General features: G+C 38.7%; 1 protein-coding gene across 1 annotated transcript; it reads right to left on the bottom strand.

Moving 5' to 3' along the window:
* Window positions 1-1,313: 1,313 nt before the first annotated feature.
* Window positions 1,314-10,058, bottom strand: LOC135466920 (glutamate receptor ionotropic, delta-1-like). The gene is made up of 6 exons (XM_064744672.1): window positions 9,918-10,058; window positions 7,914-8,017; window positions 7,431-7,518; window positions 3,365-3,701; window positions 2,527-2,744; window positions 1,314-1,586 (listed from the first exon to the last, which is right to left on the bottom strand). The coding sequence occupies exons 1-6, from the start codon at window positions 10,056-10,058 to the stop codon at window positions 1,314-1,316; spliced, it is 1,161 nt and encodes a 386-aa protein (XP_064600742.1).
* Between the last annotated feature and the right edge of the window lie 9,955 nt (window positions 10,059-20,013).

Genomic DNA, 20,013 nt, shown 5'->3' with positions numbered 1-20,013 from the left:
CAGTTGATCCATGCATTTCTTTTTATGTGTGTTGATTTTTATAATATTTTATTTATTTTTCTTGTTATAAGCTTTTTATTTTAAGGAAAAAATTTTGGCTTGTAAAGGCTAACCAAATGATGCTTTACTCAGGGCTCTCCGGTTTCACACACAATATACATGGGGCCATACATCGTTGTATATTTATTTATTTGATTGGTGTTTTACGCCATACTCAAGAAAATTTCACTTATACGACGGCGGTCAACATTATGGTGGGAGGAAACCGGGCACAGCCCGGGGAAAACCCACGACCATCCGCAGGTTGCTGCAGACCTTCCCACGTACGGCCGGAGGATAAGCCAGCATGAACTGGACTTGAACTCACAACGACTGCATTGGTGAGAGGCTCCTGGGTCATTACGCTGCGCTAGCGCGCTAACCAACTGAGCCACGGAGGCCCCCTCTCCCCCCCCCCCCCCTCCACCCCATCGTCGTATAAGTCAAATACCATCATAACTACCACGTTACAGACCAATATACAGAAATCCTTGTATAAAGTGTTTTTCTTAACAGGAGCATAACGCGCCTTTCAGTATTCTTGAATGACGGCCTAAACACTTGCAATAACACATAAAGAAAGGTTACATATCCTCGAACGAATGGGGTACCTTTCTGTACAACGGGAACTCGGTTCCAAGCTGAACTGGCCATTGTTTTCTTGCAATGCATGAGTGCTACTTTACCAGTTTGCCCACAAATCACCATTAAGCAGTAATGAAAAGTGAAATACGCAGCGTAGACCCGAAATACTTAGAGGAAAACCGTAAGTATGAATTAAGTACCAGACCATTGAAAACTGCATCTGAAAATATCCTTCACTTGCATTTTTTTGTCTTCGCATTGTCTTCACTGAATGAAAAGCAACTAAAAGCTTTGATTGTATGTATATGTTGGGCTTTATGGATCATATTGATAATGTATATGTCGTCAATGATGTCCTGAAAACGAGTATTTGGTGTACATTTCCTTTATCAGGTACGGGCGCACATCACATATAAGCTGAACATATATAAAGGTGTAGAAAAGGTTGGGTGACGTCGCTGGGGTAATTGGCATACATTGTGAATATTATCCATAACGCCCATCTTACAAACAAAATATTTGATTACATTTAACTCAGTGAAGATAATATAAAATACATGTACATGTAAAGGTATTTTCAAACATTGTTTTCAATGGATTATCTGCTGATTTTCACTTTATTTATAGACTTTCTTGCCCTTTTAGATGGGAAAGATTCCTCGTTTATAAACTTATGTCGTAAGTCCCACTTACTCTTTTGAAAGTTGGAGTCTATACAGAGAGAACTGGTGAAGACCAATTGCAAACTGCATCGGTAAAAACTGCTCTGTAGCCAAAACGAGGTTTTCACAATCCTTAGACACTTCAACAGCCAGGATTGACTTATCGTTGAAGAAGGCATAGTTTCCACGCCTGACGGCCGCCATGTGTGCAGAGTAGTTGGAGCTCAGTACAGTGGGGTCTGTCTTGTTGAACCTTTCCACTCCAGCCCAAATTGCTTTGTATTTATCAATATTGGATGTCTGTGGATAAAGTACAACAATCTGTATGCTATGCAGCAAACTCTGCAATTGCACTCACCATCTTACATTGACTTGTCAGTAACTCCTAGAGTAAGCAAGAGCAATAATCGCACTGAAAATTAGACTGTTGTTAATCTTTTCTTTTCCTATACGTTTAAACTGTAGCATGTTCAAATCCTGCTCTTGCAGTTTCAACTGCGGCTTTAAGTAAGATGGTTTGTCAGGTACCTGGTGATGGTCGGTGGTTACTCCATTACTACGGTTTCCTACATCCCTAACCTGACCGTTGTCATACAAGTATGGCGTGACACCTATCAATCAATTAATCATTCAACGAACCGAACTTTGAGAGTCAAACCTGTTCTGAGACGCTGTTTACATTGGCATTGATGAATATGTTTCTGAAGAGGTTTTAAGTCTTACCTCAGGACGTCCGAATCCGGACATCAGGACAGCTAACAGCGATTATTACCAAATCCCGAGCGGATGGAGCAGTGCTATAGCGCTGACAATGGTGCAGTTAATTTGCGATCAGTGATGAGGACGCGTGTATAGGAGATGTTGCCAAGATATAATTATCGATGCTAATTACAAACCTCAGTTAACGTGAACTGTTAGATAAATCACAACGCGATCGAAGAGTCTCGGCTAGTGAGTAGGGAACATTCACGAAGGGTTTGCTTAATTTATATATTATCATAGCCTGATGAGAACAATTCGTCGAAAGAGAGTTATTCTTACAATGTACATTGCATATAAATATATTTGTGACAGAATGTTCAACTAATGGCTAATTAATTTTCTGGCTAATGAAGGGATATATTCTAAACAAAGTACACACTTGACTAGCATGGCTGTAGTGCTTGCACTGTATTTCTCTGACACTGTATTACTCTGTGACTATACATATACAGATTACCGTTGTATATTGAGCGCTCACCGGAAACATCATGGACAAATAATCGCCCTGTTCTATCCCCCAGCGGTAGCTTGGGTGCTCCAGGAGCTGGGTGAGGGTATTGATGACCGGAGCAGCGGCCGTGATTGTCCTGGATGCCACCAGATTCCCCGTGTAGATGCCACCGACCACCAAGGCAAACAACCACCAGAAAGCCAGGATAGTTCGCCCAGTCAGGCTCTTACACGTATCTTCACCACCTGTCCAACATTGAATAAAACGCCAGGAAGTGAACTGCATCTTTGTCTCTTCGTTTATGTCATAGCATTTTAGTCCACCATTTTCTAAAACAAGTTGTGTATATTGCTCAGTTTCATCTTGCAGTGCCAAAGTGCGGCATGTTGTGCTCTGTTCAGCTTTCCAGTTCATGTCAGCTTTTCTTTTTAAATGTATTTTCTTTTTACGAAAATCACTTTATTGTTTCTAATCTTGAATTTTACAATGGTAGTCATGAATACTGATAACAAATGGATTAGCATGTGAAACGAGTCATCAGCGTTTCCAAACTAGGCCCCAAACACACGCTTTTAGAATGAGATACACATCCAGATTGGGATCCACAAGATACAAATATATAATATTACCGAGAAGTCCTAGTCAATCGAACATCACGGCAAGACAACTGTTTGCTTAATACTTAGGAGACAGTAATATCAATTACTTAACTCACTTTCAGGTTGTCTTCATTCTAATTTTAAAAGGTTTATATCGACCGGAGGAGCCGACGATTTTTTGAGGCTAATAGGAAAAAGAACCAGATATGGATTAACAACTTCAGCCAAACTAAACGTTTGCATTGTTAGATTTGCAGGTGGCTTACCCTCACACAAAAGTGCACCATACATATAAAGAAGGCAATGGGAGAAACTTTTGAAAGGACTGATATCCAGAGGCCAGTCTGAGCGCTTATCCTGTTGGTTAGCAGGGGTGATGTTCTCGCACACACACAGCAGCGCTGCCATGGTTGGTACACTGAGTAACAGTAGCACAAGACTGACGGGCTGAAATGGGTCAATCAATTCATCCCAATCGTCAAGGTTACTTGTATCGTGCTTCATTATTATTCCCTTGTAGTCGTAGAAAAATGGATATGTAAAATCCACGTCGTCTTCGCGTTCTTGTTGTATGGAAATAGCAGCCGCCATCATGTCAGCCTGCTGCGATGAGAAAAACACAAGGACACTCATCAAACCCAAATTTGTGTATCAGTCGTGAAAAGAAGAACAGACACTCAAAACATGAATGTCAGAAAATGACACTTTTCCCGTCAGCTTCACTCTTCCCTGTTATCAGTTGTATGCTATAATGACCTATTCAGTCGTAGTCTCATATAACAGGCGTACAGTTTGGAAAAAGAACAAAGAATTGATACCCTATATTCCATGATTTCGAATGTTTTACTGTCATCAAGGCTGTTGGCGAGGCAATAGATTTAGCAACATTTATCCTTTAATAACGTGATGAAATGTGACTTCGGGACTTCTAGTAGGTTAATGCCGCCCTTCCCTACCGATTTAATTTTTAAAATTGCCTAATCACGCCTACAAACTAAGACACATCGGTCGAAAATTTGATATATACCGCCTTTTATGTTGCTAATACTCTTTCACTTTGTTGCATTTTATTATGGGTATAAGTCTGTGCAGAGTTCCCAATCATAATATCCCTGCAATCATAATAATCCCTGCAATATTAAAAATGGCAAACTCTGTATACAACACCACGTTTGTACAATACCGGTAAACATGCTTTTCGGGCGAGAAGAATGTTCACCGGATCTGGGCGTTTCAACACACGCTATGATTGATTTGTAAATAGGACCCAGAACCACTCACAAATTCAAAAGCTGTCAGCAGAAGCCTGAAGCGAGACTGCTTGTAACAAACCAAGCGACAAAGGAAACCCCCGATAGGTATCGCGTTTCCTCTTTAACGAATTAAATATTGATATTCCAACCCCTTTGCCCAAAAACAAAACTGCTTAGTTCAAGCAATATACAGTCATGCCTAAAGCCATTGCGTAACTGTTGGTCTTATTTAGCTATTTCCAAATGTGGACATACCAATTGTCTTACATTTGATACATCCGCCACTTTTTTTTTCAGTCATTTCTTCATTGACTGGTAAATGTTATTCTGTTAATTCCTATGTTAATTTGAATTGTATTGTCACACGAAGTGTGGTCAGCGGCATGTTGGGAAGACCACCCAGAAACTACATGTACGGGAGAACGGGCACCGTAAGTCCGCGCGCAAGAAACAATTGCTAATAGGCAAGCATTTCTCTGCCTCCGACCATGACTGGGACCATTTCAGCATTCAAATAATAGAATCGGTTTATCCATCAGCAAATGAGACAGATGTCAAATTTGAACGTAAAATCCGTGACCGTGAGCTTTTCTGGATGCTAGAGATTGGTCCAGTCTTCCCGTATGGGTTGAATGATAACATTATGGGAATCGGCAATGTAACATCAAGCCAACCACATGACTACATCATAACAAATTTATTCAAATACCATAAACGTAGACCTCGCAGTCATGGTAGGAGGAAGTTCAATAGAAAAATGACTCACAACCACGTTACAGTTAGCCATTTAGTAGGAATGTCGTATGACACCAATAGCATGCATGCTCTATGCACAGTATTATATGCACTGCCACTGAATTTGTATCCAATATCATACACAATTTTAATGTTCCACCTCACCTTGTACGTCTGTGTCAAGACATATCATATTTTCGATTGTATCGCCCTGTAACTACAAATGAAACTCGACACGATCGACTCTTTCTAAAGATAAAGTATTTAGACAGAGGTCTTGATTTAATTAACCTACAACGCATCTTTAACGAACCTGATGTTCGTAGTGCCGTGTCTAATTATTTTAATATCCAAGAACCCCCTTGCATATCCTATGAATATACAAAGCCTATCGCTTCCAAAATTTTCAATTATTCCCAGGCCATCAAGGAGTTCGATTTGGCGACGTATACTTCTGGCTATATTAATTTATTTATTTATTTGACTGGTGTTTTACGCCGTACTCAGCATTTCACTTATACGACGGCGGCCAGCATTGTGGTGTATGCAAACCGGGCAGAGCCCGGGGGAAACCCACGACCATCCGCAGGTTGCTGGAAGACTCTGGCGTCTATAAATGTGATTGTGAATCCTCGGTTTTTACCTAAATATCATGACTGGTGACGTTAATATTATTAAGAATCATGATCTAAGGAATCTCTTTGTGTGAGGTGCTAAGTAAAGAGAAAAGAGAAATGTCAACATTAGATCTAACATAACAAATATCATCTCGGCGATTGAGGAATATGTTAAAAAATGTTCAAAACGGGAGGAAGTGGATTCTTCGGTACTTAACGACTGGCTTGAGATTGTCAAAAAGAAGGTTAGTTTATCTAACCTGATGCTCTACCTAAAGCTAAACAGGTTCTGAAGGATCCCACTGTGTAAGAAACACTCGCTGACCTTCATAGTAAATTTGTCATCACTGTAGCAGACAAGGCTCCTAATAAGGTCATCTTTATTTGTAAGAATTGTTATTATCAAATTCTTGTTCAAGAGCTATGTAAATCTACAACAACATCCACGTATTCTGCTACTACATGTACTCTGAAGGAACTATTTAATAAACACAAAACCTTTCTTAAAGAAAGGCGCCTAAATATACCTACCCGGCATACAAAAATAACACAACCTTACTGGATTCCTAAAATGCATAAATCCTTACAAGGCTCGATGTATTGCTGGCTCAAGAAGTTCTACCACCAAACTCTTGTCAACCCTACTAACGAGAGCGTTACAAGAAGTAAAGTCATTTTGGAATAAGTATTGTTGTGCCATAATACAAAATTCAGGTGTCAGCTGCATGTGGATTCTTAACAACTCCAAACGTCTTACAGAAGAACTTGATGCTTATATGCATATACCGTACAAAGACGTATCAACATGGGATTTCTCTACTCTCTATACTACAATTCCTCAGAAGATCTTATTGAAAGAATATCGTCGTTAATTGTCTCGGTATTTACTAAAACAGGTCACCGTTACATTAACGTCAGAAGCAATAAGGCTTCTTTAGTTCTACTATTTATAAAGGTTACCGCTCATGGGATGTTACATTATTTATTGAATTACTTGAATTTCTCATAAATAACATCTATGTTATTAAAGGAGACAACAGATAGTCCTGATGGTACATCTTATTTGGATCTATATCTATACAAAGACGAACAAGGTCTCCTTTCACGCCGCCTTTACGACAAAAGGATAATTTCAATTTTGATATTGTAAATTATCCATATTTGGATAGCAATATACCAAAGGGTCCGCAATATGGCGCATACATATATCGCCTTGTAGCATTTGTCAGATCTTGCGTAAATTGTGATGGCTTTAGTCTGCGTCACAAGTTGTTAGCTGAAAAACTAGTTTGTCAAGGATACTCCATCAAACGCCTTCATTCTAAGTTTCTCAAATTTTACAATGAGTATAACACTCTCGTTGGCATCTCTGGTGACCTGCATTGTGATCAAGTCAAGTGCATGCACTCCGTGTAAAGCGAGGGCGTGCAATGCAAATACCATGTGATAAACTGGCATCATCATCAGATCTTCCCAAAACGATTACGTCATTAGATTAATGTGTTACTGACGGGTCCTTAAATTTCCTGTAAAATTTCGTGTAAGTTGCTTTCATTATATCCTTTTTTAAATCTAAGATTCATTGAATTACAGCAAACCGACATTATACATTGTCATTAATAATTTTATCTGCATGCCCATTGGCTTTGGGGCAAACTCTGATATCACTTCCAATATGCAGACTTTCGCATGCCTTATCTCTACTATGGAATGTATGCTATTTTTACCTTTGTAACCAACTGCTGCATCATGCCTGTCCATCTGCCGTTGTCAAGTCTCCCCCACTCGTTATCACTGGGTTCCACAAGTTTGTAACTGACAAATTAGAGATGGTGATACAAATTTACACTCACCATTCCACAGTTTGTAACTGACAATACAAAAACGCTCGAACCATCATAATTGGTATTTACTAAAATCACTATCCATGCAATGGTTTCGGTAGTGTGTTGCTGACAAGGTAGGTTATAATGGCTTCAACTGAAGCCCATGATTCTGTAATGGATACATTATGACTTAGTTACATTATTCCAAGTAATACCTAGGAGTTTCAATCCCCAAATAGTGTTCGCTGATAATTGTTATATTTGGCATTCGCCCGGTTATAACAAACAAACTAATCTACACAGAGGGACAATGACGAATTCCTGAATCTTTTTAAATTGTTTTCATGTTCAAATACTGCAATATTTGTAGAAAAATAGTGTTACCTGAAATTTAGTCTTAGTCCGAGCTCATCTAGCATCATGATACACAAACCTGAGTAAGTCACTTCGCCATTGGTACTGTCATCTTTAATGGTAAAGGGTGGCCACTAAATATAGAAACAAAACCCATATTTTATAGCCTACCATTTGGTTCATTACACTTTATAGTATGTGTCACGTTACAAATGCGGAACGAGGCGGAGAGAGCCAAATTATAGGTACACAATTAAGATGTAGAATTTCCGTTTCCTGGATAACCAATGATTACTAGAAAGACAAATCCTACATATTCGAATGATATTGTTTCATGTTTAGCGCCTGTATTCCACAAGAAGTTCATTGTCGCTGGTTGAATGAACCTAGCTGAGAAATTGAAAAGATTGCGTCACCATGCATTGTTAGTATATACCTCTTGTGGTTGATACTAGATTTGGATGTTATGTTTGATGTCTTCGGTGACATGTTTTAAAAGGCTAACAATATTAACGTGCCACATGGAGTTTACCGAGTGTACAATGGGACACCTTCCTCATAAGTTCAGATAACAAGCAAGTGACAATATAACGTGAGCGACGCTACAATTCCCTTATGCTTATGCCTACCTCTTTTGTCGTAATGGTAAAGGTAATACCATTAAACCCATATCCTCTGTTGGGAAAAATATCACAGAAATAAATGGCTGAATATTCCGCATTCCACTCGACAGATGTGATAAAGTGACTCCTCTTCAGGTTACCGACGTTTGATAAAATGTGGTATTGTGCCCCGCCCTGTAAAAACAAAACATGTAGACATTATTCCGTCATATATATTCGCTACGTGCAATGAAGTTAACAGAATATCTATACCGCGATTTAAACCCAATATCCCTATATTTGCTGGTAATAATCTCTGTTCCAGTATGATGTTCAGATCTTTAGTTTGTAAAATGTAATAACATTTTTACTTAATAAAAATAATAAAAGCAGGCCCCTTCTTAATTTAATTCTTCCGCGTACAACTAAAATCCGATAGAATGAATGAATGGAAAATTTCAGTTGCAGATATGTACAATGAAACATCAGTTGGACATTGAGCGAATTTTTGTGCCAGACATCATAAGTTAGAAAGTATGAGATTTGGAACATTCGCCGTAACGCAGTTAAAGTTTTTCTTGGTGCCTCTTGGAACCATTCAATTGTGAAACCTTTTGTCAAGCCAATCAAGCATTTCATAAATGGTGAAAACTAAAATGGACTAGATCAGATGTTTTAGATTACAGTGATCATCTCTCCGATGGTTGTTAACCTGAAATTTTTTTTAGAAAAAATGATCTGACAAATGTTTGCTAGTGGCGCGAAATTATCAGAGCATTTGCTAGGGTAAATTATTATGGAAATAATTATTATGGAGTGATATTTGAGTAATCCATGTGTGACAAGCGAGAAAATATTCCTGCGCAAAGTAGAAAAAACTGCAAAAATAAAAGAATGCAGTATTATTCAATCTGTTGTACAGGCTTTGCTTTGTGCACAAGGATAAATGGATTGGCAAAGAGTTATTCCTGTCAAGGAAACCTGGCAGGAACTTTTTTTTTTTAATTTTTTAAAAATGCCACGATTTATTTGATTTATTTTTTGTTTGGTGTTTGACGCAGTACTCAGGAATATTTCACTTATACGACGGCGGCCAGCATTATGGTGGAGGGAAACCGGGCAGAGCCCGGGGGAAACCTACGACCATCCGCAGGTTACTGGCAGAAATTCCCAAGAAAGAGGTCAGCATGAGCTGGACTTGAACTCACAGCGACCACGTTGGTGAGATACTCCTGGTTCATTGCGCCGTGCCGGCGTACTTATCCCCTCCAGACACGGAGGACCCACACAGGCAGCTAGAATGTATACGTTGTTTCTAAATTTAATTCGATACGATTTTCGTCAAAATATGGTCATCTGATTGAATATGTGCAGGCAAATATATAAAGACGACAGTGGTGAATACTGTACAGCTCACAAGATTATATGTTACCAGTGGGTAAGCTTGTCTCTCCTCGAGAATGGCCGTATTCAGTGGAAGCCCCTCCAAATCAAAGTTCGCCACATTGTCCGTCCAGATCAACCACTGGGAAACCAGGTCAAAGCCTTGAATATCACGTGACAAGGTCTTCATCTTTGTATCAAAATAAAAGCACAGTCACAATTTCACTAAATTACAGTTGAAAGAAAAGTTTATGTAAAACGTGAATAAATGATGTAGGAAATATTTTGTATATCGTTTTCCAAAATGATACCGAATATTGGTGTTAACAGGGAACATATATTGAGCGGAAAAAAGTCGAAATTTCGATACGGGATTTCCACAGAACAACAACATTCAAGATAAAAATATAAAGGAGACAAAAAAGAGTTAAAAACATCATTTATGCAGATATTATAATTACATTATATATACAAACTGTATTTCATGATAAGGACTAACAAACTTTAAATATTTCATTACAGCATCCCTGAATACAGGATCTTAAGATAATTATTGGTTGTGCACAGCATGTATGAAAACTGACAGAGCATGGATGAAACCTAACAGCATGTATGAAAACTGACAGAGCATGGATGAAACCTAACAGCATGTATGAAAACTGACAGAGCATAGAGGAGAACAGACACAGCATGGATTAAACCTGACAGAATATGAATGAAACCTGGCCGAGCATAAAAGATAACTGGCAGCCCAAGGCGACTTGATAGCGCATGGGGTGAGTGAGTGCTTGGTGTTTAACGTCGTACTCAACAATTTTTCAGTCATATGACGACGAATACAGCGCATGGATGAAACATGACATATCATATGCCTGGTAAAGCATATAAAATATTTCTAGTACAGCGTAAAACACCTATAAAATAAATAAATCAATTTCCAATAAATAATTTCCAGTATCAAATAAATGTGGTGAAAAAAATGTATGAAAAATTACACACCCAAGAAGAAATACCCCTTAAGACATTGTCGGAAAAAACGGCAACGAATGTTGGGGGGTGCTGCGTCTGAAAACCCATGCAGTCTAATATTGTGTTGTTGAGGAAGCTGACATGTTCAATACGCCTCACGATGTACTTCACTCCTACGGCGTGCAGAGACTGTATCGCCACCTGCATCCCTCCGCCTGTGTTAAAGACAAGAAAACTATGAAGTTTACTGGCTGTCAGTCATGCTGACAAGCATTTTACCAACTCCGCCCCAGAGTTGGATTTAAACACACGACAAATTATTTCATAATTGTCGTAGTCTTCAACATGTCTATATACATCGTCTAATATGACTAGATCAGTGAAATAGATCAGTGAACATATTCACAAATCTGTGCAGGATGTGTGAAAAATCCGTTCTACGAAAATTCTTTACAACCGAAGAGTTTTGTTATTTGAGGAGTCTCTCAGCATATTTAAATGACACAAAAAACAGAGCCAAATAGATAACGTGCAGCTAATGAAATTCGACATCTCTGTATAGTAAATACATGTATTCGCTTTAAATAAACTTAATGATGTTATTTCATGTTTAATTTCCATTGCCTTAAAACTGCCATATTTCATTTGCGAAAATGAACATCGATGCCCATGGCTCCCTGCCGGTTAAATGCAAATAACGAACAGAAAAGGGCTATTACGAAGTAAATGAAAAAAATGATTACGTTGCCATAGAGATACATGTGCCTATATATGGCCCAGAATGAGACAGTCTCCTGTGCGCAGTATACATGTTTATACCAGATAAGAGATAATCCGTATGCATAACACGAGACTGTATTTCGATTATGCCAAATGAATTTGATACACAGACCTTATCTTTACCGGTGACAATTTACCTGCTCTCTGGCTATTGCATAATGCACATCATTGCGTTATTTGTAAATAATACTTTAAAAAATGTAAATGGACATGATAATCATCGATTGAGCTTTACTATATTGTTAGGTAGTAAAGAAAGACAAAAAAAATTACTTCTGCCATGATCGTATATGACACAAGTCGACTTCCATGATAACAACTTGAAAGTATCTGTTAGGACGTGATCTAAGCCTTCGTATGGAGAAAGCTTTCTGTCTGCTTTTGGTCCACACGCCTTCTTGCTCGCTCGACTCGAAAATATCACGCAGCACATCTGAGGCGTCTCTCCAGTCGGCTCCTTATAAGAATCTAACTTGAACACGCCTTTGGTGTCTAGGATGTAATAGGCCACAGAAATACTATGGCATCTCCCGGAAAGACCAATCGTCAGTGGCTCTTGTTCCAGTAATTTCCGAACTGAAATTGAATTTGAAATGAATAGGTGGTGATGGGCATTATTAGACAATGAAACGTGAACTCCCTTTGTGACTTTCTCTATCGGACAATGCAGTCGATTCTCGTTACGACAAAAATAATGCTATCCCGGGACACAGCATCTAACTCTGGCGCCAGCTATCAAAGTCGGCGTGCATCCCATCATCATTTGCTAACTGAATATAGGCGGTATACTTATCTCAGCTGAGAATACGATATTCAAACCATGTATGGAAAATCATAATAAATATCGTGAAAGTGTATATATATATATATATATATATATATATATATATATATATATATATATATATATATATATATATATATATATATATATATATATATATATATATAAACATGGGTGGATAGGTACTGAATAAAAACTTATACATGTCATGTACCCGTACTTAAAAACCCGAACGTAATGGCATTGTTTGTCTACTTCCCTTCTGAAAGATGTGAAAGCTCAGTGAACGTTATCTACTGTCATGCAAATGTCTAAAGATATTATTTTACAGGTATTAAAATATCTGATTTCTTACACTATAGTTTGAGCATTTAAGTCTTTCATTTCTCCGAACAGAAACCATATGTGTTAATTTGTCATACCTGAGTTGATCAACTGGAAGAGAGATGATGAGTAAGACATGGATATCGTGTCCCAAACATGGAGAGCGTAGTTCTTACAGCTAGAACTGTTATTCCAATTCATGTCCAATGACGACAATGACTTACTCCTGCTGAAACCTGTGTAAAGATAAAACAACGATTTAAACCTTTTTACTCCAATCAACACCGCCCGTTTTTACCGCTCGGGAGAGAATTTGTCCTTGGGATATATTGTCGTATAGCGGTCTGCGTGCGTCCATCTGTACGTCTGTCCATTTAATTGGCAACACCGTATACCCCGAACACTTTTAGGCAATTTTCAACTAACTTGTTCCATTTGTGCACTTTGTCATGTACAATGAGTGTATTGTTTTTCAATGACCAAAGATCAAGAAAACAAGAAAAGGCTGGAATAAGGTAAATGTGATCTATTAGTAAAAATAACAAAACTGAAACAATGACGACAGTAAACAAGGAAAGAAAGAACGAGGAATGGCTGTAAAAGTAGGCTTCATTTTTGAACCTCTTTGAAATTTGAGGTAAGGTTGTACTATTATAGGTCGGGCTCCAGTGAGAAGGGGGGGAGTGGGCAATCACCTTCGACATAAACAGAGGTCGGTGAAAATGGGATGGAATTGTTAATGTGGTAATGACGGAAAGATGTTGATAGTTGACTGAAATCCAACAATACATGTAGTCCTTGCCAGAAGAAAGTAAGTTACTGATTGGTGTGCATGACGCAGTCCTGGGACATATGCTTGGTGATACCTTGACTGCACGCGCCTCATGAGTTTAACAATAGTGACTTGACCGAATTATGGACAGATATATCACGTGGCGACAGAAAAGCATGATCATCAAAATATGTTCTACAGGTTGACTAGTGTTCTTATACAAACCTCTTTATCTGACAATAAACTGCCATTTCCCGTGGCTCTTATTGTTGCTGTATCGCGCAAGACACGTTGAACACACTTTTTCCCTTGAACGCTTCAAGTCATGTGAGCTCAACTTGTAAACTTGTAACCTTCGGCACTGGAAAGAGCATTACTCGTTTTCGGTGACCTTGGCAAAGTTTTTCCACGCCATTGGAGTCATTTAAGTTACATTTTGGAATTGGCTTGTAAACACGACATATCTTCAATTCTTTCAACAATTTTCATCTAACATAAATCTAACTTCAAAAATTTATTTTATTTCAAAGTTCTGTGCTTGATGCAAAGGGGTAGCTCATAGTGCACTGCATGATATTTTTTACTTATATAATCCTGGTTTAACATCGTACATGTAGGCATATTTTCTCAAAGGAACACAACGCCCCAGGCGTAAAACTACCGCCAAGCAGACAGGAGAGGGATTCGATCACGCGACAGAGAGCAGGTGAGTTTTAATCACAACGAAACCTTAAACAACTGAGATTACGGATGATCCCATGAATCCAACAAGATAAGATAATGTCCTCTGCAAAGGTCAATAAGACGATTTTTGATACGGTAAATTGTTATACAAAACTTACACGATTAGCTTTTACGCTAATGTAAAGCGTGAAGACAATGTAGACAACAACAGTTTGGCTTCACTTTCTCTGAAATGTGCCCCACAATCCTAATATATATATGATTATAAGAATCTGCTTCTGGATGTATTTTGATATATTCTCACGACGATATACATATAGTTTTAGTAACTGAGACGCGACGTAAAAGCATCATAATTAAATCATTTAAAACTGATTGGTGTTTGAAATAAGAATAAATAAGTAATGCATGCCCTTGGCGTACATTGAAAAATTGGTGCCTCCGTGACCTGGTGGTCAGCGTGCTATACCGCAGAGAAAAGATATAGAAGCGTCTCACCAATACAGTGGCTGTGAGTTCAAGTCCAGCTCACGCTGGCTTCTTCAGCGGTCGTAAGTGGGAACGTCTGTCAGTAACCTGTGGGTGGTCGTAGGTTTCCGCTAATAGTAATATTCGCTTTAAATAACTTCAATAAGAATGTCTCTTGTTCAATGTCAACTGTTCATAAAAAAAATACCATAATAGAGGAATGCCACTGGTAAGGAAACGAAACGATGTGCAAAACAAACTTTACAAACCTGTCATTTAGATATCTACTGAAACCCACAGATAGGCACAGAAATGTGTGGCTACCCGATATATTGGCATTCTTATGTTAATTTTATGGAAAGGAAAACAGATAGAAAGAAATACTAACTAAAAAAGTTGTTTCACAGCATCCTCCAAGAACGTATAAAATTGTGTGTCTTTTTTTATTTTTTCGTAAATGTGTAGTTGTAAGATAGTAATATACAGGCTGGAGCGTTATCTGTTGCACAGGTTATCACTCTTCCATCATTAGTCTGTCTGTGGCGCATTTTTACGGTTGATTGCCGTGTGATCCATTATTTAGTGTTCGTTTTTGTTTTATTCAAACATGGCTTTGACAGAGATTCAAATTTCAAAACAAATCACTTTTGTCTTCAGTATTTGCTGATATCTTGTATATCTATGTGCCGATCTTGGTGAAAAGCTTCACTCGGCATGATGGTGATAACATATGTTGCAGTTATAGCATTCATTTTCCATTTACCACGGACTCGGTTATGACAAATGCGTATAGTACTACCAGTGTTAACGTGACAGTTATACATAACTGACAACGGTTGCCTACTATTTGTCACTGATAATAGTTACTCTAATCAATTGCCAGTACATATAGCCATCCCTGTTTTCCAATCCAGTGATAGTCACAATGATAAAGCTGGTTGACTGGAGGGCCAATCCACCAACGGTGCTCCAAATTGATTACACTTCTACAGATGGCGTCTGAGTCACTTTGCTGGGCAAGGTCTATAAAATGTGGATAGTGAATGAGCTAATTGTGAAGCTTCCGGTACTGGCCACTATGGGCAGTTACACATCCTCACAACGGCATAGCCCGAATATTGTAAAGGAAAAGCATGTTAGACTGAAACTGGTGAAGCCCCCTTGGTATAAAATCGTTAGTTTTAAATGTCTTTACAGAGGCTGGATACGTAGATTCTACAGAAAATAACAGCAAATATTTCTGACAAAGTACAACTCATCATATCATGCGCAAGATATTCTTTGAGTGAGATTGTTGAGAGGCTGGGTGAGTAATGGAGACCATTTCCCGCAAGTCTATTGCAAGCTGTGTAAAACGCAACAATCTCTGCTGTTTTTGTGAACTACGTCATTGCTTGGCAAGCAAAACTATACAGAAACAATGATGTATTACAGAAAAGAACAAATTAGTACACCACTTGGACTGACATGTTATAGGCAAGCTGTACGTGTTCCTTATTCTATAATCTATTTTTTTTTTTTGCTTATATTCTGCTTTCTGTAAAATCAGTCATACTCGCTACCAAAATTTCCTCGTGTCAGTGACACGCATAAACACAAGCACTACACATGAATATTCTTGAAATTTGAACACTTTTTTCAAATTCATAATGTTAAACTGCATAAACTCGGTTTCGACGGCAAGAACTCATTGTGAACTCGAGTGACGTTCGAATTATTGAAAAAACGGTGGCATGCTGGACATTGTGCGGAGTTAAATATGGTTTGACGAAGGGTAACACTAGGTACCTAAACTGCTATGGACCTTAATGTAAATCCTGTTTCTGACACTGCCATATTTGACTTTGTTCGCACGTATTAGTATAATATAACCTTCATAAATGAATTTTATTTTATTTTTTGTGATATATGATCTCACGGCAGAATGATTTTATGGTTACATATTAGGAAAATTTTGTTATAAAAAACAATGTGATCTATTCCCAGAAACAGTAGTGTAGGCGGTGTTACTGCGTAGATGTTGTTCTAACCGCGTGCTGGAACAGCTATTATAAACCAAATCTCCACGCCCATTGTCCAAAATGCCACTATTGTTTTTTTTTTTAATAATAATGACATCCCCCGAGGAAATGAGTTCTTGCCGTCGAAAATTATTATAACTGCATTTTCTGTGCAATAACATAGACCTAGAACATATCAATGTGTACAGCTTGTGGTGTTGCGTGTGGCTAACGAAAGACAATTTTGGTAGCGAGCATGACTGATTTTTACAGACAACTGAAAATAGACGACTTGCTGAAAAAATAGACTCTCGCCATTTGTCCTATTTAAACAGAGTGTTTTAATGAAAAATAGAAACTCTAGGCAGAACAGATTTATGAACAGATTAAGGTGCTATTGGTATAAGCCACCTAAATATCAATGTTATTATTATAGCAGGTGAGTATCAGGCACTAAATCGTTAGACCACAAAACCAGCGTTCATTAACTGACGGTCGGCACTTCAAACAACGCATTACCGGAAACAGGTCAAACATTCAACGCTCTTTCCGTGGGGATGACCGCTTGTTGAATTATTCACAACCGATTTGGCAAGGCAGCATTTGAATACACAGCAACGTCCAACAAAATGATCTTTCGCCACTTTTAACTGAACCGAGATCTGAACCGGAACGATTGCACTGTTACTAATAACACGCGACCTTTCCGCTGAGCTGTTTCATCAAGCTGTAAAATTGAAATAGAAACAGAAGAAAACGCTGGACTATTCAATACTTCTTATTTTGCATTCTGTAAAGCAGATGAGGTAAAACAGTAATAATGCATGTGTCCACAAACTGCCCGCGTAAACTGTACCCATCACGGTCACTGTACGCAACACGAGCTCGGTGCTGACAACAGACAGTGTGTTTACTATGCATGGACTATACTCTCACCTTAAACACTGTACTGACAACCAACACTGCGCTAACAACAACACTATACTGGCAACCAACACTGTGCTAACAACAACACTGTACTGACAACCAACACTGTGCTAACAACAACACTATATTGACAACACTGCGCTAACAACAACACTGTACTGGTAGCCAACAATGTGCTAACAACAACACTGTACTGACAACCAACACTGCGCTAACAACAACACTATACTCGCAACCAACACTGCGCTAACAACAACACTATACTGGCAACCAACACTGCGATAACAACAACACTATACTGACAACCAACACTGTGCTAACAACAACACTATATTGACAACCAACACTGTGCTGACAACAACGCTGTACTGACAACTAACAATGTGCTAAAAAACAACACTGTACTGACAACCAACACTGCGCTAACAACAACACTATACTGGCAATCAACACTGCGCTAACAACAACACTGTATTGGCAACAACAATGTGCTAACAACAACACTATACTGGCAACCAACACTGCGCTAACAACAACACTATACTGGCAACCAACACTGTGCTAACAACAACACTATATTGACAACCAACACTGTGCTGACAACAACACTGTACTGACAACTAACAATGTGCTAACAACAACACTGTATTGACAACCAACACTGCGCTAACAACAACACTATACTGGCAACCAACACTGCGCTAACAACAACACTGTACTGGCAACAATAATGTGCTAACAACAACACTATACTGGCAACCAGCACTGCGCTAACAACAACAATGAACCGGCAATCAACATTGCGCTTATAACAACACTGAGCTCACAACCAACACTGTGCTAACAGCAACACTGCTCCAAAAACAATACGGTGCTCACAACCAACACTGCGCTAAGAACAACACTGTGCTCACAACCAACACTGCACTAATAACAATACTGTGCTCACAACCAACACCACGCTAACAGCAACACTGTGCTCACAACCAACACCACGCTAAGAACAACACTGTGCTCACAACCAACACCACGCTAACAGCAACACTGTGCTCACAACCAACACTGCGCTAACAACAACACTGTGCTCACAACCAACACTGTGCTAACAGCAACATTGTGCTCACAACCAACAATGTGCTAACAACAACACTGCGCTAACAACAATACGGTGCTCACAACCAACACTGCGCTAACAACAGCACTGTGCTCACAACCAACACTGCGCTAACAACAATACTGTGCTCCAAACCAACACTATGCTAAGAGCAACACTGCGCTAACAACAATACGGTGCTCACAACCAACACTGCGCTAACAACAACACTGTGCTCACAACCAACAATGTGCTAACAACAACAACACGCTAACAACAACACTGCGCTCACAACCAACACTCTGTCAACAGCAACACTGCGCCAACAACAATACGGTGCTCACAACCAACACTGTGCTAACAACAACACTGTGCTCACAGCTAACACTGCGCTAACAACAACATTGTGCTCACAACCGACACTGTGCTAACAACAGCACCGCGCTAACAACAATACTGTGCTCACAACCAACACTGCGCTAACAACAACACTGTGCTCAAAACCAACACTGCGCTGACCCCATAACTGTGCTGACAATCAACACAGCGCTAACAATAACACTGCGCTAACCTGTCGCGAACTGACAGTTTTCATTAAAATTCAAATACGGACAGAATTGTTTATTGTTTAGCTGAGTTGTCAGTTTTATTTAAAATAATGGTCCAGAAAGGCCGCTTCCAATACAACTATTATTATAATTAGGTAGAGGCAATTATTATAAAATTAGGGCCAGTTCCACGACCGTGAAACCGTGTCTAAGTGCTAATGCAATTAAAGACACACTTTTAACAATCATTAAAGTATGATTCATTGTTTTCCAGCTTCATTCATTTTATGGGCCCTTTAAACCGCTATTTAGACAGAAAAAATTAGTTTCTTTTCGCCATTTAATGATACAAGATAGATAGCATGAACATAAAACGCTCAATTGCCTTTGTTAATAATTCATGAGAATGATGTGGAAAATGGGCTGATACAGTTTCCTGAGTTTCCTGTGCACACTGCATCATGTGCAATGTCCAACATTTCATAAAAGAATCTAAATGGCGACAAAAAAATATAGAAATGCATATATGTCACAGGCTGAGATGAATGTCTACTTGTAACCTGGTGTTATTGCTAAATGAGCTTCTTTTTCATGTTTATTTTACGATTACTGACATGCTGACTTTCTTATTATGTAATCTGGCTGAAGATGAGAGCTTATTAAATTAATTATGTTCTTTGATAGATAGCAGATTTATCACGCAAAATTTTACCTGTACGTTTCATTCTTGGCATCGTATTCATATATATTAAAAGAAATATCATTAAAATGTCAAGAACGCCATCCTAGAATCAAA

Source organism: Liolophura sinensis, chromosome 6, assembly GCF_032854445.1.
Source record: "Liolophura sinensis isolate JHLJ2023 chromosome 6, CUHK_Ljap_v2, whole genome shotgun sequence".
NCBI classification, from domain to species: domain Eukaryota; kingdom Metazoa; phylum Mollusca; class Polyplacophora; order Chitonida; family Chitonidae; genus Liolophura; species Liolophura sinensis.
Note: the sequence above shows the minus strand (reverse complement) of the source record. Positions and strands in the feature narration are given on the sequence as shown.

Excerpts from the sequence above, each read along its gene's own strand:
- LOC135466920 (XM_064744672.1), bottom strand. The coding sequence starts at position 10,058 with ATGAAGACCTTGTCACGTGATATTCAAGGCTTTGACCTGGTTTCCCAG. Across the intron at positions 7,519-7,913 it reads GGACTAAGACTAAATTTCAG|TTACAAACTTGTGGAACCCA; the intron begins GTAACACTATTT and ends CTAATTTGTCAG. Across the intron at positions 3,702-7,430 it reads TGCAGCAGTTGGTTACAAAG|CAGGCTGACATGATGGCGGC; the intron begins GTAAAAATAGCA and ends TTCTCATCGCAG.